The sequence below is a fragment of the Pholis gunnellus genome (assembly GCF_910591455.1).
Source record: "Pholis gunnellus genome assembly, chromosome: 3".
Classification (NCBI taxonomy): Eukaryota; Metazoa; Chordata; class Actinopteri; order Perciformes; family Pholidae; genus Pholis; species Pholis gunnellus.
Genome location: NC_136529.1, coordinates 5,386,525 through 5,408,813, shown reverse-complemented (window position 1 = coordinate 5,408,813; position 22,289 = coordinate 5,386,525). Strand labels below are relative to the sequence as shown.

Sequence of the window (22,289 nt, the reverse complement as noted above, 5' to 3'; positions counted from 1 at the left end):
GCCCCACGATTGTAGTGTGATCTCATGACATCGCCAGAATCCAGCTGCCACGCAAGGTGAGCCCTTTCCTGAAGTTATTTTTGTTTCTAAACCTAACAACACCTTAACCATAGTGGCATGAGATCAGAAAAGGTGTATGTGTGTCATTTTGGAGAGCATGGACCAACCACATATTTAGTTTTTTGTCCAAACTAAATGAAAAAAAAAGTCATCGCATTGTCATCGCATTCTAAAATGACATAATTAGGTTTTTTTGATTTGATAACCTTCTCAGCTGAAAAACATGAAATGTTGGTGCCGCCTCTTTAACACAAGCCCTATTTTTAGGCCTCTGCTCGAAAATGTCATACCCATACTGAAAGGGGCTTATCTTTCTAACTAAAAAGTCTATTTGAATAATTTCAATGGAATAATAACACTAACACTTGTGAGATTTGTTAATATGTGTACATATCAGTGTATATGTTACTGGTTAATGCTGAATGAATATAACACACAGCTTACATTGAAAATGTTCAGGTTCGCCTGAAAAAAAAGCACTGTTATTGGTATTTTGTTCTTGAAATGAGGCCCTGGCTAGCCTAAAAACTCCCAAATCATAGCAGTAGTCAATTCAGTAGTCTCAAAAAAAAATATGGCTTTGATAAAGTGAAGCAGGCCAGAAAGATCGATGGTTTTGTACAGGTCAGCCGACGTCAATTCTGATTTTGGAAGCAGATTTATCGTCATTTTATATACTATATAACTATATATTTCACTTCTTTTATCACTATTAGTGTTCAATCTATCTAAACCAGCAGTTTGGCATCATTTTGAGAGCCTGGGCCCTATATAAACCTGTAAAACAGGGCTCATCCTCGTCTGACTTCCAGTTTCACAGACTTCCAGTAACCTTACAGAGCCTTCTGATTGGCTGATTTTCACCTACGAAACAGCGTTGAATGCAGAAGAGTCCAAGGAGTGTAATGATATGTTCTTTGAGTTGATTGACAGAATTTTAAGCCAATAAAAAAATCGAAAACCGTGGCGCGCCCCCAAGGGTCAAACCCATTGGCCAAAATGAAAAAGACAACCTAACCTTCATACAAGCTCATAGAGACTCAGATTTTTCACACAACGAAGGAGAGAGACCGGGAGCACATCGCTGAAAGGATTCATTTTGGATTTTTGGCGATTTTCTTCCAGAAAACCATCTCAAGGTGCAAAGTGTTTAAAATGTTTTGCTATTTGGCTGTGTGTTGCTCTGTGGTTGAGGGATTGGAACTTTTTAATGGTTTGAAGGAGAGGAATTTGGAAGATATGGTTGGATTCAGTGTGGAGTCCTCATGCTCTCTGATATATATATATATATATATATATTTGTCTGTGAAAGTGCCGTAGTTTTTGGTTGGTATCGGTAACGGAAAACATAGCTCGCCGTGTCCTTGCGAAAAATAGGTGAAATTGTGGTACAACCTGTAGTATATAGTAGTACTTTGTGTATATATATGTTTTTGAGTGAGTAAAATAGCTTACATGGTCCATTTTATCAGCATTTCTTCGTTACGTAGGTGATATATCATAAAATATAATTTCATTCGTTCTCAGAAGTGATTTGTACTACATGTGTGTACTCTGTCGCCCCCCCCCTCAAGCCCCCAAATGTGGGTGCTTCGTGTGCAGGAGGTTGATAAACACTAAAACCAAAATAAACCATCACATGTTATAAAAATGATGACGACAACGATGATTTAGTTTGGTTAAACTCTTTCTATTCTGTAGGATCTAGTGCCACTTTGTGTTCTGCTATACTTTTTGAAGGAACTGACAGTGTGACAGCTCATTATTTACATGTTGCCAGGTTCAGCATAGATAGATGTTTTAACAGTTGGGTCTGTCCAACTGCAATATATACTTATGAAGCAAAGTCAAGATGTTTTGATGCACCAACACAGGCATTCTATTCTGTATAGTAAATAGTAAATATACAAAATGTTTTGTAATTAATATAATAATATTTATTTCACTAGATTTAATGCTTACCTCACATTTTAATTTAATTTAATTCATATATTTTTAACATTTAATAAATAAATGCCTTCGTGAACAATATGTCTTGCTCCCTGTGAACTTCGGAAAATCCTGTTTGGTAATCTGCGCTTGAATCTAGTTCTGGAGTGTTCATTGTATAGGGTCACACAGAGGAAACCGAGTCTTTAACAATCTTTAGCTGATCTTTTTATTGAGCCTTTAACACTTACATTATTATTTTATTTCCCCACTCTGAATGTACACATTTTTTAAAAATACAATCAGATCTAAATGAAAATATCCGATCTAACACAGAATAACCAGAGAGGCCAGAGGGTTTCCTGTCATTTTCCGTAGCGTGTACCAAGGGCGTTGCGGTTGAATGGAGGCTCTTGGCCCACCGTTGACATCCTCCCTACTGCCCTGGGAAACTTTCCCTCAGCTGAATGGACCTCATCAGCAGGTAAATTCCCAGAACCCTTTGCAGATGGTGGTATTGATGCATGGCTTAAATCTTTCAGGGCGTTGAGTATTTTCTGATCTGAAGGACAAGCAAGACAAAGATCTCTGATTTCCACCTTTTGGCCTCAGTCAATTTATTCATAAATGCTTATTGACTAGGGTTGCAAAGCTGATCAGTCAAAACTTGAACTAAAAGCAGAGGAAAAATAAGACAGCAATTTATTAATTCATATGAATTGTAAAAACATTGTCAATTAATTAGTCAATTGATAACACATTTAAATAAAAACTAAATTTGAACAAAGACATAAATTAAACCTCTGTTTGCTTTTATTGGCTCTTTTTGGGTTGAGCTCCTCAAACATGCCACTTTTTCAGCTTTAGCACTGAAGCTCTCAAAGAGGAACACAAGCTTTTTGTCAAAATAACCTTGAAGATACCATGGTGATTTTATCTGGCAGGGAGACTGTTAAGTTGCATTATGGGAAGTGTAGGAACCAGTAGGAACCATCTTTGTGGAGATCTTTTTTAAATATGAATGAATGTGTGACTAAATAGCTGTATTCAGACATGAAATGTGCTATTCAAGCAAATTAAAAGCACCTGAACATTTTATAGAATTTCATGTAGCTTTGCAACTTGAGCTCATTTAAAATGTTCATCCAGCTCAATGATGATGGTTTAAAATGTAATGTCAACACACAGAAGCTACTTCAAATGTATCAGACAAAAATATAATTTGATTCGAAAAGAACCCTGTGTAGCACTTTGGTTGCTGAATGGTTAAAGTGCACACCACATAACCAAAATGCCCCCGCCCTCTGCTCAGTGCTTGTAAGATCTTTTCTCACTCCCAATAATCTGACACCATACCGGCTTCACGCAGTGATTGGTCAGCTGTGTCTCTTTTTTCATTATTTATCACAACTATTTCTGTCACTTTTTACATGTCCAGTACAACTGAGTGCAATACTATGAATGCTTGGAGGAGAGCCTGACTATCCCCGTGTCAAAGCTATATTGCGTCTCACCTCTCTCTATGACAACTGGCTTTGGAAGTGGTCGGACAACAAGTCCTACAAACTAGATGTGATTGTTCTGACGACACAAAGGCAGTCTAATCCAAGGTTTTTTATTTATTGTATTTGCAGAATGCTTTTCAAACCTTCAAAACTCTGACTGTACCTTCACTGTTGTAGGCAGTGTAGACCTCTGTTGACAAAGCAGCCATCATCAGAGCAACAATGAGTCGTGCCATCATGACAGTCAGTATGTTAGAGATGCTGAAATTCCTCTGCAAGCAGACAAAAATGATTAAAATGTCATTAGGTTGTAGGGGGAAGCAACAGTTATAACATTCCTCTGAGCTTTTGCTGCAGACAGATTTAAACAGTGGATACTGTTGTGTATGGATTGACTTACATATTATTTATGTAATGGTCACAAAACATGGATTGCAAGTAGCGTTAGTCATACACTTTGCATTTGACTGATTCGAAGCATATAATCAATCAAAACATACATCACCTCTATATTGAATGACTTTAGACAGCCGTGACTGGAAATATTCTGTGATTGCTCAGTGTTTAACCTTCTCCTCAAAACCTCCTTAACCTGCCTTCAATGCCAAGCTTTGTAATGATTTCCTTCTGAAGCCTTAATGTCAGACTCCTTAGTGTGTAACAAGAAACAAGACAGGATGATCAATTTGGCAAGTATTTCTAGAGTATAATTCAATGTATGAGGGTATCCAATTAGGACGCAAGCAGATAGAAAGGTGCTTTAAAATATCTCTTTAACTGACATGAAATGACAAACCTTCTGATGCATGGTGACTCTGTTTGACATCACGTGATCTAAATGTTGACATTGATTGATATTTAACTTGACATCATATGGTCATATGACACATTGACAACATGATGACAGTGTCCCCACGATCACCCTCGGCCAATCACATCGTCGATGTCAAATATTCAAACTGTTCTCCTCTCTGCTGCTGTCAGTTGTCATTTTAGTATGAACTGATGAGACCTTCCACCACACTTGAAGAATACTTAAAGCAGACCTTTTTTTTGTCACAATCCCATAATTAGGAACTGTGTACGGAAACCTGTCCTGTCGCTTCTCTGTAACATGGACCAGTAGAGTCCTTACACACAGGCTGACTGAGTGCAGCTGGATACTGGTTGCTGGGGAATGCGTCACTCTGACCTCAGCACCAACACACCCCGCAGAGATGAAAAACATACATGTTTTTGATCAATAATTCATCAGTGCCTGTTGTTTACGTCCATGGTCACGTTTGGAACGTACAGCTATGTGTGTGTGTGTGTGAACCTCTGAGGCTTGGTTATTATTTGCATTATTCAGGATTTATTGCAATTTTGCAATTATTGTTGGATATTAAACCAAAGTCCAAGGTCCAACTTTTTTCATAAACAATAAACCTATTCCAGTTTAAAAATCGTTATACTATACTTTATACGTATCTTAACATCAGAGAGGGATCAGTCCAAAATGATACATTCAAATCCCTATGTAATCTATTGTCTTGTGTGACTAATAGCAACAAGTGTACTTATACATCATGTTTTTTAATTAAGTAGGTCACCATATGAGTAACAGTGGTTGCTAAAACAACACATAGCACAAAATTTCCCAGCGTTTGATATCCGTGTCCTCGTAGCTATGGTAGAGTAGTGCATTGCGCTTCCTTCACCTAAAGAGTAGTGTTGCTGTAATTTAACTACTTTTAATGCTGTAACTTTGCTACAGCTGCAGTTTCAAAGTAGCTTCCTTAGAACCTGTAAACCTGCTGTTTAAGCCACAGCACTCAGTCCATCCACCTCTTAAATCTCTCAGAAGTTATCGATTAACATGCAGATTTGGTGCAGTCATGAACTTTGCAGTAAATTCAGCTTCCGGTGTAAGTTTCAGAAAGGAAACAGAGATTTATCTGATGCTGGAGGCAGACTTTGCACTCTCAAACTCACACTGAATCTGAAATGAAGCAGTAGCAGTTCCTTTTATTTATGTATTGTGAATGTCAATCTGTAATCATTTATGTATTAAACCTGCTGTTTTTAGGCAAACCACAGACAAATAAATCTTCAAAAGAGAAGATTTGGAAGCTGAAAATATCCCACCAGGTAAGTTTCAGCCAGAAGAGATTAATATATTAGTGAGAGGACAATGACAACACAAACTTTAGGATCAATTGTTGTGCGTATGTAAGTTAAGTTGTATTATCATATTTCTATATTTAAACATTATCATTCATTTTGCATCAAATGTCACTTAACAAAGAATATCAGTGTTCATGATAAAAGCACATAATTAAACCTAAAAATAATACAACACTAAAAGAAATCATGGTGTTTTTGTCCTGGAGCTTCGAGCGACACACCTCCAACAGTGTGATCTAGCGTCATCTCTAAGAGACAGTTACGATGCTTTCATTTAAGGCCCAGTACTCAGGGACGTGCGGTCAGGGGAGGCAGGGGAGGCAGAGCCTCACCTGCCATCATGAAAAGTAAAAAAACAAATGATGATAAAATGAAATTTTCGCAGGTGGTGCGCCACGAGCGCTCCGCTTCTGAAACACAGGTTGGTGGGGCAGTCAGTGCCTCACCAGCCACGAACCTCACTGCCAGTACTACACTTACTGTCATTAACTCATACATGATACATTACAGTCATTTAGCAGACGCTTTTATCAAAGCGACTTACAATTCAGATTCTATCACATTTCTACACCGTAGGCACAGCAATTTTGGGGTTAAGTGTCTTGCTCAAGGACACATTGACACGTGACTAGCGGAGCCGGGGATCGAACCGCCGATCCTCTGATTGAAGGACGGCCTTGCTTAGCCACAGTCGCCTACAACATGTTGAGCTTTCTACATGTGACATCAGCAAAACATAAACTAACTAATTTGAACTTCAACTCAAGAATTTGGTTTTCTTTGCTTCGTTGCCACACAGCGCTGCACCTCTAGTCCTTTCGTGTGTTGCCATTCACTGAGTGAGGACTGCTCCCTGGACTCTCTCCCCATCCAGCTGCAGACTCTGTCCTCCTGCTCTACCTATGTTATGCTGCGGGAAAAGCTTCCAATAGATTGCAAACAATGCCCTCTCTATTGTGACTCCACGTTTAATGGTGGCTGTGACCACTGTCTCTGTCACATAAACTATACAGTTTCACTCACACACACACACACACAAACACACTGATGTCTTTACTACATTCTCATATCATCAATCAAAGACTTACTGGACGTACAAACAGAGCATGAGTGGATGTGAAATGTGATGCTGTGATCTTACCTGTGTGTTGAAAGCGAGCGCTGACTGGCGAGTCCTGGACCAGGGGGCTCTTTTATAGGGTGACACCTCCTGCGTCATCATCACTGACCACTGTTGGTAGAGTGTGTGTGTGGTGCTACAGCATCACTCTTCATTTCCATCTTGTCCATCTTACAAAGATGAGTCAAATTCCTAAATGTTGATTCCTTTGGGTTTGGTTACTTTCCATAATAGACCTGAAATGAGGTTCTTGGTCGAGACAAAGACCTCGAGGTCATGACAATAAGCACACAGAGAAAGTGAAGTGGGCTTTATAATAGAAACTAAAAATATACACTGGAGGGACATGTGCATTTTCTGTAACTGAAGAAAAAACATTTGTTGTCTTTTTCTGTGTGAATCTTTTGGCTCATGGAGTACAATAAGTTATCCTCAATTAAGCATAAAAGGAATAATTAGAGATCTTCTTGCCTCATTTAACCCTTCTGTTATGTTCGTTTCTTAGGTACAGCCATGATGTTCGCGGGTCAATATGACCCGGTGCATGTTTAATCATCCAAAAGTTGTCAGAAACCAAAAAATCCTAATAAATATAGTTTGTACCTCATCACCAACACCCTTACTAACAATTCAATCAGTATTTAGTGGAATGAAGTTATTCACCCCTCCATAGATCATAGTTCAATGAGGGTAACTCACTCGTTTTAATAAAAAATACATGTTAAAACAATTTTTTAGGTACATTGGAAAAGCCTAGATGTAAATTGCATTAGTCTACCATAACATGTATTTTTCTCTAAATTATTTTTACATTTTGAAACATTATTTTTTTCATGGGGTGATGTAGATAAATGGAGATGAGACACCTCTGCTGTTCAGGGTCATATTGACCCGCTCACTCAAAATCAAGCCAAATGAGTCAGAAGGATTTGTATTGAAAGTAAACTTTACTCATGTTTACTTATAGTGTTAAGGAACAGACATTTACAAAAATTAACAAGATATGAACACAGTGAACGAGGTGTATGTGTGTGTGTCTGTGTGTGTGTGTGTGTGTGTGTGTGTGTGTGTGTGTGTGTGTGTGTGTGTGTCTACACAGCACACGAGTGACATGTCGTCACGGTGTGCTTTGTGCTGATACATGTTGCCACTGTCTTTATAATATTTTCGGTATACGTGTGTTGGGTGAGGATGAACACTGTATTTCACAATTTTTTGACACAAATGTCTCGCTTGGAGGAACAGATATATCAGTTTCCTCATCTGATGGTTCATAATCAGTAACATTGTAATCTGAATTGACCTCAAGATGGTCTTCATGTTCGGACACATCCTCCTCTATTTCACTGTTGTGATCAAGGATGTGCTCCAGAGCCTCCAGGGCTGTCATCCTTTTGTTTCTGTTGCTCATGTTGTCCTCCAGTAAACTACTGTGTTGCATGTATCTGCAGAGTGTAATGTTGGTAGGACTCCCAAGCAACCCTTTCGTATGTTTCTCCCCTCTCCTGCTAAGTGTGGGCGGAGTTTTCCCGCGAGAAAAAAAAAGGTTCTCGCCAAAATAGTATCTTTCTCGCACAAGTGCGGTAGTGAGACCGCACGTGTGTGTGTGTGTGTGTGTGTGTGTGTATGTGTGTGTGTGAAATGGGGTGAAACATGTTGGGAGGAGTAAGAGATACTTTGTCTCACATTTTCAAAGAAAGAAATGGTCTAAACTTGACCCTTCTGACCCCTTATAGCCTCCACTTTCACTGCACATACATGATATTTTTTATTTAAATTTTTTCACGTTGATTACCCTAATTAAGGCAAGCAGAAGAAGTTTCATACAGAAAAAGTACTTTAAAATATTTTTTCTAGATTTTCAAACTTTGAAACGGGTCAATTTGACCCGCAACATAACAGGAGGGTTAAAATGTGTAATGTTTTATTGACTACGAGCAAGTACACTTCTTCAGTCAGGAACACTCGTCATAGATTTGTAACCATTTATTGCAACAAATGGAAAAACAGTTCAACTTGGCACATTTAACAGTAACCAAATGTATTTTTTAAAGTTGATTTTCTTTCATATTACGGTGTATTTCCGTTATCAGTACAATGTTTAGTACATTTAACAGTGACAAAATGTATTTGTTACAAGAAATACATGCACAAATTATTGTTTGGGCTGATATATATGTTTACGGTGTTTCACTGTCAGATAAATATAGCTATCAGATGAATATAACCTATTTACAATTTACGGTCTCTTACAGTTGTGATTTAACAGTTTTTCACTGTCAAATTCACTGACTTTTCTTACAGTGTAGCACCCACTGCATGCCCAGTGTACGTGAATAGTCACGTGATATTCCATGGAGATCATCTCGAAAACGATGCTGAAATGCTGTGTGGACGGAGATCGTTTTTGTTTGTTAAAACTCGTATTAAACGTATTAGTGTGGATGTAGCCTCAGGGAGCCGCAGCAGACTGGCCGAAGAGCCGCATGCGGGTCCGGAGCCGCGGGTTGCCGCAATTGACCTAGACAATTAACAAAGACACAGGTAAATATAACTAAATCTATGGTTTAAATACACTTATACTGCCATCTACTGTTAGAAATGGAAAACACTTTTACTCTGCGTCTCCTTTTACAGGCTATGCTCTGCCTTCACTCAAGGAACAGAAAAATAAATATCAGTGCTAACAGCAACCACTCTGCACACACAAATTGTCTTTGATTGAACTGTATTACGAACAACTCAATCAACTTAATCAATGCACTGATTAATCAAAAAGTTGATTCTTGCTGTATGCATGGATAAATTAATATTCAACCACTTGTAGTCAACTACTGTTGCTAACACACTCCCATCGGCCCAGATTTATTTATATATATTCATTAATTTATTTTTCTTCTAATGTTAACCTGGTAGGTGCTTGAAGTTATTTTATTGTAGGAAGAAGTTATTGTCTTGTGGGAACAAGTTATTATCTTGTGGGGATAATGCTGTTAATATCACTTTACAGGACGTTTGGAGGTCTGTAAAGTGCAGTTTATCTCTCGAGAGAAATAGGTGACGCAATTTGTAATTTGTGGCAGAGCAGCTAAGAGACACTAAAACAAACCATTGACCACAGTTAGCATATCTACGATCATATGCTTCATCTCTGCTTCTGAACATCTGAACAAAAGATGAGCAGACTGGAGTGCATGGATCCTGTCACCGACACACTTGCAGCAAAAGCTGACAGAAACAGACAATAAGACTGAGGAATGGTATGAAATAATATAGTCCTTTATTTCCAGCAATTTATAAAGTCCTGCAGGGAGAGAGCCTTCCTCCAGCCTCACAGAGGGAGGGCTTTTACAAGAAGAGCACACAGAGAATGCAAAGACCTCGGCCCCAGTGAGACGGGTACCAGTGTTTTTTGTCGGTTCCTCAGAGGCAGCAGAGCTGACCGAGACAGGTGGAGGTTTAGTGTCTGAATCAAAGGCTCCACCTTGACGTGGGCGTTGGCAACCTAAGGATTCAGGGGCTTGAGGGTTTGAAGCACTGAGGCTAACAAGGCAGTAGGTGGTTGAAGGGTTTTTAAAAAGCTGGCTATTTGATATACAGGTGGAAACATCTGGAAACATAAGGAGAAGTGACATTGTGTCATGTTGCCCTTTTTCTGTTGTTGCTGTGTTTGTGGTGTGAACTCTTACTTCTAATTCCTGACCCCTAAAACCAGCCTACTGAGCTTTTTCAGCCTCAAAGTCCTCATTTTTGCACATTCACGACGTGAACACAAAGCTTGCGACCGATGCCTCTGCCCTCCTCTCCGCTGCTTTGTCATATAAAGTCATTATTACATTACAATCATAATCAACTGTACATCTTTTATTAATCAAAGCTAATTAAAAAGACGCTACTCTGTGGCGAACCTAGCTCCTGATTGGGTTACTCTGAGTTGAGCTCGGCTCTCATAGGTTAAGGCCATTCTATGTTTTATAAGTATGCTTTCCCTGTGTGTGACAGGGTGTGTGTGTGCAGACGTGTGAGGTGTGTAAAGACTGGTATTAGGCACCGTGCTATTCGTTAGCCTCACTGCCGGTTAGCACCAAGAAGCTCTACTGGCCTTTTCAAAGAAAAAATAAAATAAAACATAAAAGAGAAGAGAAAAATGACAAAAAACAACAAGGTGACAAGGAAACGGAGCCAAAATGAAATGACAAAATAAACAACCTTATATATAGAATAAATATAATATGTACAATTTGCTTTGTGTGCAATCTAAAAATAAATAGACAAAGCATTACTTGCCCCTTTTATAGAAGTATTCACAACTTTCCATTTGACACAGAGGCAGAACGCCGGCACCCGGTCAGTAAGAGAGTGGAGGATACAGACTGAGAGTGAGCGGATGGAAGGATGCAACTTTTACAACAAGTCTGTAGAAAAAAAGACAAAATAAAAACGTCACTGCGGTTGGACTCGCGCGGGTTTGAATCCAGAGGGCACAGAGATGCACTGAAAAGTTGTACAGTTAAGAGGATCCCTGCGGCGACCTCTGGTGTCCGTTTTTTTGCAGATTACAGTACATTGTGCCTTTGACCAGCGCGGACAACTTGCTTCATCTTTACAGTGGTTGTTTGCTCGGTGAAATATTACGAAACAAATCAGAAATCACGAAGAGTTAAAAAGATTAGGGGAGAGGAGGAAAGGAATAGAAGAAAAATCACATAATTGACACATTAAAAAAAAAGAAAAATCAGTAAGACCATAACAAGATTTTCAACAGATAAAATAATCAAGTTTTGCACATTCACATTCTGTGCCCTGCACATGCATTCTGCTGGCCCCTTGAAACAGCACAGACGTCCGACAAGTCGAGCATCACATGCAGGTTTTCTCCTAAGACACTGGGCTTTGCGTCTGGTACAGTCTGTCGAAAATGGTTCGCGACTTCCCTTTTCATTCTCCTCCTCACCTGTGAGCCCTCAAAGAGTCAGCTCGGGGCAGCTGAGTCTCACAGTCAGGCGACAGATAGTGTGTTGCTGAGGTTAAACCCATTTTTGCTCAGTCGAGTCATTCACTTACAAAAGGGCAGGCTCCTCCCTCACCAGAGAGATTACTATTAGTTATTTTTAACAATTATATATGTGTGAAATACGGAAGCCCTGAAGTGTGAAAAAGGTGTTTGTGTCTCCTGTATTTATGACTTAACAAGAGGTGAGCATTTTTGCCAGGATACATTTTCTGATTTCCTTAATTTCCTTTCTCATCAGAAAAGCAGGTGGGGAAAAACACGTTTTTAGAGAGAATCTGAAATTGGATCACCAGATTTGTTCTTCTCACTTGCACTTCCAGGGCTTCCGTAGAGAGAAAAACATGTTTTACCAGAATTATATTCTAACGCACTCTACAGAATCTGAAAAAAATTCCTCAGTGCCCAGTCACACCAGAAACTAGCAAAATGAACTCGAGAAAATAGGGAAAATAGCTAACAGGGAAACAAGCTCACGCTAGTCGGTCACAACAGCTCTCCCTGTTTCTTTCTATTTTCTCTGCACTCTGCCTTTTGCCTTGTTCTCAAGATTGTACATGATTTAATTCGACATACCTTTACTATAAGGGGGCTAAAAGTTATCTAAGCTAACGGAACTTGCTAACTGATGGTAAGCTTGTTAGCTTAGAGATTTTTTAATCATGCTTCGACAGTGGAGGGATAGATAAAAACGGATGGTGCAACACGGCTAATAAGCTATGATAGCTAGCTCTCCTCTCTGTTCCCTCAAGACTGTCGAGACGTTCGGCTAATTGGTCAGTTTCACATTAGTTGAACTTCCCGCAAAAACGTTGCATATATTTACTTCACACCGCGATTGAAACCACTGATTCCATTGAAGTGAATTTATCTAAATGTTTATGCTTTGCACGTTGGTGTGACCGAATCTTCATCAGCGCTGCTTTGACAATATGAACAATAAAACACAAAAAAAGGGTTTGCCACAACTTCCTGTATCCACTGTCACCTAACTGGTAACCAACCTCAGACAACATCATTGGTCTGTCTTTCGTAGGAAAGGATCAGCGCTCCAGTTTTGATTCCCACAAAGCAAATAAAGTCATCAAATTAAAGGTCACAAATATCCACATGAAACATCAGCAATCGGGACCGTTCACCTGGTACCAGATAGCTGAACCTGAGTGGGCACATCCTGGCTAAGGCAACTTAACACATTGTACCAATGTGCGAAAACAATGGCGTTGAGTTGGCTGAGCTCTGCAGGTTGTTTCCAGTGCGCCGCAACATGTTGAGCCTCTCTTCACTTACTATAAGCCTGGCTTGGGCAACATAACAGCAACAACAACAACTTGCGTGCTCCAGTAAAGAGTGGGTGGATGGCTTCAGACAGGGGGACTGGTGCTATTGTGTGAGTGAGCACGCAATTCTCATTAACGGAAACTTTTAAATAGGCCTTAATTAGGAGGTTCTCAACTGCTGACAGAAGCAGAGGTAAATCATTTACAGTCGTGGCTGACGTAAGCGTTTGTTGGATTGTGATCTGACGTTCTAAATTCTCGAGTCCAGAATTGGACTCGAGAATTAGACTCGTTAAATCAAATTAAGCCATCCGCTGACAGGAGCGATGCCAAAAAGGGATTTAACTTGTTACGTTTGTGGTCCAGTCCCCTGTAGAAACCCCCCCACCCACACACCCACACACACACACACACACAATTCCTAGCCCTTTGCAATCTCTACTAAATCAGAAATGAGACACATATAATATTCATTCTGTTTATGATGTAGCACTTGGTGGTTAAGCATTCTAGGCTCATTTGGACATCTTTTTTGCTGTCTTAGTTTCAAGTGTTAAAACTTGATCTTTTTAAAAAAAACGGTATGGCTAACGTTCCCATTGAAAATAATGAGGACTGGCCCTTCGCATGGAACGATTCATATCAAATTCATTATTTACCAACAATAGTAATCATTGTCAATAGTGTGATGATAACAAAAGTAGTAGGACTGAGTTATAAAGTAAAATATAGGAGGAGTGGGGTAGTTTTGCAGGGTTTTGTTTACTGGTTGAGGTGCAGATATGTGTGTTTAAAATACTGTCCAGAATCTGGTCTGCTGCTGTGGTGCACCAAAGTCCTGATATCCTGAAGACGAAACGTTACTGCCCCTACAAGTGCTAGACCATCAATCGGAGCCCTACAGGAGATTAGCCCTTATATAGTAGACAACGTCCATTTTCAGATAATGTCCACGCGTGCGGGCGATGTTCGTCACTGTCCGTGCGTGCAAGCGTAGAGTGTGTGTTTTTTTTGTTGTTGTGCGTGTCGCTGTGTATCATTCAGTTGCCCGCGTTAGCGTCCCTGTCTCCGATGAACCAGCGCATGTGGAAGCAGAGGGCGAGGAAGCCGGTCCCCAGCAGGTCGCCCAGAGCGGTCAGGTAGGGGATGGAGAAGTTGTCGGGGTCCATGCCTCGCCCCCACATCCAGTGCACCATCCAGTCTGCCAGGTAGAGAAGGATTAGAACCTGGAGGCGGACAGAAGCAGAAGCACAAGGTTCTTTTGTTAATCTTTTTTGTTTTACAGGACCCACAGAGACTTCAATGCTTTAAAAAAAGGAACTAAAGGAAGGTAGTACTTGATTGACTGTGTCAGTTTTGGCATCATTTCTATAAGGGGTCAAGATTTAGCTATCAGAAGGGTTCTGGTTTCCGATTGAAGTCAGAGTAGTATCGACCATCACATTTGAGCGGGCTTTGGTTGTATGCAGGTAAAACGTGTGGAGAGAAAAAAAGACGCGTTGGCCATAATGCAAACTCAGAAATATTGGCCCCAGAGGCTAAATCGATGTCAGACCAAAAGCTGGTGTGTATCCGGTATTGAAAATGGGATTAGCTGTCGCATTTTGTAAGTCTCTGAATCCAGTTTGGAGGATTACTAAATGAAGGGGATAGACAATTTCACAGTCCGTACTGGAAGTCACGATTTCATTAGAATTCAACCAATTCCCACAAAACGTGCAGCATTCCTGAGATCTTCCTGCAATATTTAAACTAAACGGAAGCAAAATGGGATTGAAGCCGAATATTTGTTCGACAAAAAACATGTCGTGAATTTTGGAAATGGTGACATAGATCTATCTTTTTTTCAACAAATGTTGACTTGTGGACACTCTGGAGATATTAGAAATGTTAGGATCACAGGAGTCAGGAACAATCTGAAAGAAAGAAAGCCCCCGGACAGGAAAGAATGGATCAACCAATCAGCTCTGTGACTTACTTACCCATAACACCCGTCTCTGCATAGGTTCACCAAATGTTTACTATGCAGTGTATCTCAATTCCAGTTTACCTCTAAAGCTAATGCTATTGCTACTCTAATAATAATAATAATGGTAAATAATAAGATTAATCATAACAATAATTATAAATGAAAGTTTTGTTCTCTTTGGTGCACCTTATAAAACAGTAAATGATAATGTATGAATGCTGCATGCAGTTTTCTAGATACTTCAGAGTTAAAGAGTGTGCTTGTGTGTACCTGTAGTAGCGCAGCGACCATGTAAAACGCAACAAAGACGGCTGTCAGGGTGGTGTGTCCCCCCCTCAGGGAGTTGATGGTGTAGAGGAAGGCGAGGTGACCCGGGGCGACCAGGAGGAAGAGCACGCGGGCTGAACGGGAGTTCACAGCTGGAAGAGAACGAGGACTTACTTTTATAACCACTCACAGAATAAGATGAGGTGCATTCCCACTGACAGGCCGTCGTGTAAAAGATCTGTTTTCACAAGAGAGAGAAAGAGAGAGAGAGAGAGAGAGAGTGACACACAGCGGAACATTCCGCAGCAACGCCCGTCAACTCACAGGAGCCGAAGAAGGAGGTGCAGGGAGTGGGGCACTTCCTGGGGGTGGGGTTGGGATCCCCCATGGGTAGACCGTTCATGTGCAGATAGGTGGAGATTCGACTGGCCTGAACCGCGACCAGGTTACCTCCCACACCTGACACACACACACACACACACACACACACACACACAGGGTGAAAACATGGAAAGAGAACATAACAGCCTCAATATTGGTGTGATGACATAAAGAAATGTTGATACATATGTTATACGTATGTTCTGGTGTTTTTTTTTTATAGAAATAGTGAAATACATCAAATATTTCACCTGCTTCTCATTTGTCAGGTCTAAAGAAAAACCGTGGCATTAAATCCAACAGGAGCAATATGCTGCCTCCATCTGTCTGTCATGAAACCAGATGGAGGTGGTAACATGAACAGCTTTATTAAATACAATTTTCAGCACTGGAACAGATCTTTCTATATTTGTTCTCCACACCAAATCAACCTTTATCTCCATCACTGTTTGATGTTTCACTGATTAGCATATTAGCTGCTGTTATCGACACCACTCGCTTCTCTTCTTCGCTATCTTTACGCCCACTTTCCCCCAAAGGAGCCATTCAAGTTTCATCTGTCGGGCTTTATGACTCCTCCTCACCGTTGATGACCGGGGTGAAGACCGCCATGCCAGCAAAGTTTGGGTTGGTGACGGTCTTGTCGAGGATCAAACCACCGACACTAAGAGACAGACGAAGCGTGATTAGACATCGTTGCAGAGAAAACACATGAAGATCCTTCCAACAGTCGAGAATCTGGAACATGCAGGTTGTGAGTGGTGATGTGTACATGTTGCTTACTTTCAGAATTTGATTTCAAAAATGTATATACTTATTATACATGAATGCAAATCTTAACAACTTAAATATAATTGTGTGAATAGATGCTAAAAATACAGTCTTAAAATAAATATTTGTTTTCATTTTAATTGGGATATTTTGAAAGACAAAAAAATATTGATTTGCATAAATGATTTTCAATAATAGGTTGTCAAAACCTGAAAAAATCCACAGTATGTGTATTCTACTGAGCTCCGGAGTGGCTATAGAGAGATAACAAAATATACAGAGGCCATGATTTACTTATAATCCATGGCCTCAGTTTACTTGACGTTTTGATGAATTCGTGGGCAGAAGTTAAATGATGAAATATTTTAGGCCAAGTCAGACTGGGCCTTTCTGTGCGAGGGGCTTTAAAGAGACAGTCGCTAAAACGGAGCGTTTCAGACAGAGGCTAACAACAAATAATGTGTTTTTTGGAAAAATAAAGCATGTAAACATGTTCTCGTAGAAACCCAGAATACAAGCATGAACCTAAAAACGAGCAGGATACGTCCCCTTTAAGGCACTTGGTTCCTTGACTGTAGACAGCTTTCATAAACTCTTTTTATTTGTTCTCTCTCTCTCTCTCTCTGGCCCCTCCTGGACTCCGTAGTATTCAGTGATTTGACACAGGTGAAGCAAGGTGACATGATCCCTGCGTGCTGTACCTGCTGATGGCCATGGCGATGATGACCGGCTCCCAGCCAGAGTACAGCAGTTCTCTGGTGGATGGGATCCTCCTGGCTATCAGCACCCATAGGGGGCACAAGGCCACAAACACCGCACACACCAGCGGGCTGACGTAGTCATTGAACTCTGTACGGGAGGAAGAGGAAGGTGGATTGAAGGTGTGTTTGTTTGATCATTTTGAAAATGGTGTTTTAGTATCTTTCCTAAACTTTGAGTGTGGCGCAGCCCACTGAGGTCGTCACAGTCACGTCTGTGACATATTCAAATGGGAAGTATTTTCAACATCAACCTGAAATGTTTGTGTGCTAAATATAAGTATCAGTATTCCACACAATTATGCTATATATTGCAAAACAAGACAGCGGATTTCCTGCCAAATCCAATAAGTCAGTACAGAAAAGGTATTATTTCACTACCATTATTGTATTGTATTATCCTTTTTAAATTGATTAGTAATATTTGTTGTTACTTAGCATTGTAGACTTCATGAAGATTAAAATCACTTAAAAGAAACAACCCATTTTATCATTAAAGCACCAGGTAAAACCTTCAGACTAATAAAATCCAAACTGAGTTTAAAATGTACCTAATAATATTTTCTGCAGAGAGCTTGTGAGGACAGCGCAGGACTACATTTGGACTGACAGTAAGTCCCTGTTGCTGTCTCTAGGGGGCAGTGTGTACTACTAAACTGACACTACGGGAGACTACAACCAACTCAAACACAACAGCCAAAAGAACCCAAATAAGCTCAGTTTGGCACCAGAATGTGCCATTTAAAGTGAGTATGACTGTAACGTTCGCAGACTCTCCTCAGCCGGGATGGAGGTTTGGGATTATCCCACGCTGTAGTTCCGATGTTTTTCACTGCTCCTGTGTGTGTCAGTGTTTGTCTGTGGTGTGGAAGCGGATAGTTCAGTGAAACCGTGTTTGTCTGCAGTAGACAGACACTATGCCAGAGCTAACAATAGCTTGTTTTTCTTGTGGCTCTCGTCCTTATGTACCACATGCAGAGAGACACGCAGTCACGTACCCAACATTTCTACACATGCTGCTCCCTTTAATTCTACATCATCGAAAGGTAAAAGAGGCTGTGCAGGTTCTATCACAAACATCATTTGAAACCTAGTTTTACTAATCTTAGATTAAATGAATTCTTGTTGGTGCATCCCAGCCTTTGCGTCACAACTACCAACGTCAGTATTCGGCGATTCTTTTGCACTAAAACCATATTTTTACATCCCATCTCCTCCATACGGTTCCAGCCCACGCTCTTGCAAATAGAAAATGGGTGAAAACTAGGTAATAAAACAATAAAAACGTCCTCCCAACAGCTGAATGATGCCACAGACATTGATCAACTTTGACAAGTCGCCATTAACCAAGCATTACAGACACTAAATGTACCACCCGTGAGTGTTTATTACCTAGCTCCTTATACAGTCCAGTTGAGATGCCTGCCAGCAGGGACAGGGTGATCAGATCTCCCAGGCTGGCGGCAATGGGCGTGGCCACGTTGTCGGGGTTGATGCCGACTTTCCTGGACGCGATGATCACGCCGATCATGATGAGCCCTGTGGGGTTTAAAGGTCAAGAGATGTCACAATTTAGAAGACTTGTCACACACAGTTGCGCGATATCGATATGTGGTAACTGTCATTCTGAGGTCAAGTGTGAGGAGCGAAAACACAGAGTAGAAAATGTTGTCTTTCTGGGTGTAGATTTGGGATTCTGTTGTTTCCCACCAGGAAAGTTCAAGGTGGCAAAATATATAAACATCTCAACGGCTATTGGCTAGATTGTCATTTTCGTACAGATATCCATTATACCTGCTAAACTTCACCATGTTTACATTGTCATGTTAGCATGCAGACGTTAGCCTTTAGCTCGAAGCACTACCGGGTCTAAAGCACAGACTGACAGAGCCACTGGCACGGGTTGAGGCCCTTTTTCAAACGATCTATAGCACATCATCTAAAGTGCACGACGCAAGTGCATCCACTGGGTGCAAAGTGAGGCGCAGGGGGCAAAGGGGTTGTATTTAGCCTCTTACGATTTTGAACACAGGACTGATTTTGTCAAAACACGACACACAATTCCCACAACAACACACACAAGAAGCGGAACCCCTCAGATCTCTTGCGAAATGAAACATTTCATTCGAAACGATTTGTCACCCTATGGCACACACAGGGTTAAACGATCTGATTACACACGACTGTGCTCGATCTAAAACACTTTAACATTTCCACTTTTCTTATATAATATGTAGTTAATAAACCAGGAAATATCTGTTATCTAATACACGTTTTGGAAAATGGGCCTCTTTTTGAGACCTGAGCTGAGGTTTTTGCTCTCTGAGCAACTGCCTCAATAATTGTGCTTTATGTCATTTTAGTGCGTTGGCAATTGACCAAAAATGGCAATTAATCAAAAGCTGTGTTTTGGGCTGTACATTACTTAAATCAATCAGAGAGTCATCTCCCATTCCCTTTAAAAGTGCGTTGCTATTGGAACATGTTTGACCACAGTGAAAACGTTGCTTTTGAAAGCATAAACGCCAACAAATATGGATTGAAGCAGAATATTTCACAAGATAAAACCATGTATGATGTTGTGAATTACAGAAATTATTACATCTGTCTTGTTTTCAATACATTTGGACTTTCAGACTTAACAATACTCTTGAGTTATTGGAAATGTTTGGCTCACACAAGTCGAAAAATCAATTCTGCGCAGTGTTGCGCCGGGTGAAAGACAGGGCCCAAAGTCTTGTAAACTTCAAATTTCACCGTTTCTTTACATTCAAAATCAACACTGAAAATAAGAGCAGAATATCAACGACTGCTTCAAAAGATGGATGGAAATGAATTGCGCTGAACACTAATATAGCAATGCTATAAAACCATTTTGTCTGGGGAACTTAGTTGAATGTCACTGAACACAACCCACAGACTGTATATAAGCAGAGGACGTAGTCATCGCGACGTCACCCACTGATTTGTGGACCACCGTTTTCAGCGATTTGGCCGTCGCCATCTTGGCTTTTTTGCAACCATTGAACGGAAGTTACCATATTTGGAATGCGGAGGAGTGACGTAGAGACGCCGTATACGTCTCCGGTAGAGGCAGCAATCTGTCAATCACAGTAAGCCCCGCCCTAAATCATACTTCCCTTTATGGTCTGTTTGACTCTAAATGGACCATCATTTACTAAATGAACATCATGCTGTACTGAAGAAGACTTGAAACTAGAGATTGAGACCATAAACTCATGTTTACAATGTTTACTGGGGTAATAAATCAAGAGAGAAGTAGTAGAAGAAGAAGTAGAAGAGAGTCATTTTCTCATAGACTTCTATAGAATTGGACGTATATATGCAACCAGAGGAGTCCCCCCCCCCCTTACTGGTCAGTAGAGAGAATGGGAGTTTTAAGACACATTGGCTTCATTTGTCAGAACCGGAGGTTGCCGCCTTACTAAATATCCAACATTGATGAGTTCAGTTACATTAGCTAGTTTAGGTGGGAGTCGGATGTGACCCAGATATGCACGATGAGTAGCTGTTAACACTGTGAATCGCCCTCACATCCTGTGTGCGGCGGCCGTACCTAGCAGCAGAGAGGCGATGAAGGCAGTCGCCACACTGGAGGCACACAGCAGCACGGCGTGGCCCAGATTGAAGTGTCCCTCTGGGATCCAGCCGAAGATCACAGCAGCTATGGAGGCCAGGAAACCCACCACTGTGGCCTGGACCTGAACACACACACAACGAAGACGGTTAACGCTGCTATCGATGTGAACTCCAGTTGTATGGGAGACTATCTCGTTACATCAGAGCAGCTTTCAGAATGGACACACTTACTTAATATATATACACTTTTATTTTCAGTATATAGTACAGACCCTCAGTCACTTACTCACAGCTATTAGCTTTTTATCCGAGGGGAATACTATGTCAAAACACACGGGCTGGGTTCATTTATTGACTTTTTGCATTTAAACCCTGATTTAAAGGTTTTACTTTAAAATGTAAAGTGTGTTTTAACATTAAAAACTAGATTACAATTAGTAAAGATACAATTCAAACTTGACTCTAAACATCAGTTGGTTTTTACTCTAAACTTAGATTAGATTTATTATTTTTAAAATGTATTGAAATCTGTTGCATCTAAACTTTAAACTCCCATTTAAAATGTGATCCAGTATTAGCTTTAAAAGTGACACTTGAGGAGGTTGAACTTTTAAAATGGATTGAGCAAAAAAGATTACTGGACAGATAATTGATAATTAAGTTTTATGATGCTGCTGCTGAATTTCTCTAAAGATACTGTTTTAGCATAGAAACAGTTACGGAACTGAACAGGAATAATCGGCCGACAGTATCTTTTTTTTGTAGTTTGAATTTTTCTTTCCTCACTGTCCCGTTTTTATGTTGATAATGCTCAATTAATTCTGCTGACAAGGATTTCTCAAGGAGGAATTAGAGGTTCTCTGCCAAAGTAACGTCAGGCTAACAAACAAAAGTTTTGTTAGGAATACAGAGCAGCTGAAAGCCCCTCCCCCCTCTTTATAGCCTACTAAAACATGACAGCAAGCAAATCAATGATTACATTTGTATTTGTGTAAGCCAGCATCACATTTCACTTCGATTTAATCTTGGATTTACTGAAGAGGGACTAGTTTTTAATTGAGCAACAGAGCTCTGCTTCATTTCAAATGTAGTTTTACTCATTTGAAACCTAGTTTTGCTGAACTCTGATTCGAGCTAATCTTAGATTAAATGAATCCTTGTTGGTGCATCACAGGCTTGGCGTCACAACTGCCAACGTCAGTAATAGACAAAAGAAATCTGTGTCTTCAATGTAACTCTCCTAAAGGAGCCCCATTGTGACCCGGAGTGAGTGCATCCAGACCTCTATATGGGAGGTTGTGTCAGCACTGGTTTAAATGTTCCAGGAACTGTGGACACACAGAACGTTACGTAACCACAAGCCCACTTCAAATGGCAGACCCTCAGTGGAGGCCACATGAATGAATGTTCCCTATAGAGGATCTATCTGTCTGTCTGTCTGTCTGTCTATATATGCATTTAAATATATCAAT

The 22,289-nt window shown here is 40.4% G+C and overlaps 1 protein-coding gene across 4 annotated transcripts in view; it reads right to left on the bottom strand.

The window, feature by feature from the left end:
• Window positions 1-13,478: 13,478 nt before the first annotated feature.
• slc41a1 (solute carrier family 41 member 1) overlaps window positions 13,479-22,289 on the bottom strand; it is a 49,148-nt gene continuing 40,337 nt past the window's right edge. For all 4 annotated transcript variants that reach the window (XM_079186590.1, XM_079186588.1, XM_079186591.1 and 1 more), the window contains 7 exons: window positions 20,795-20,939; window positions 18,610-18,756; window positions 17,161-17,308; window positions 16,273-16,352; window positions 15,632-15,766; window positions 15,311-15,459; window positions 13,479-14,297 (listed from right to left, as the gene is read on the bottom strand). In XM_079186590.1, coding sequence (XP_079042716.1) covers window positions 14,112-14,297; window positions 15,311-15,459; window positions 15,632-15,766; window positions 16,273-16,352; window positions 17,161-17,308; window positions 18,610-18,756; window positions 20,795-20,939 — 990 coding nt within the window. In that variant the 3' untranslated portion in view covers window positions 13,479-14,111. The remainder of the gene's footprint in view (window positions 14,298-15,310; window positions 15,460-15,631; window positions 15,767-16,272; window positions 16,353-17,160; window positions 17,309-18,609; window positions 18,757-20,794; window positions 20,940-22,289) is intronic.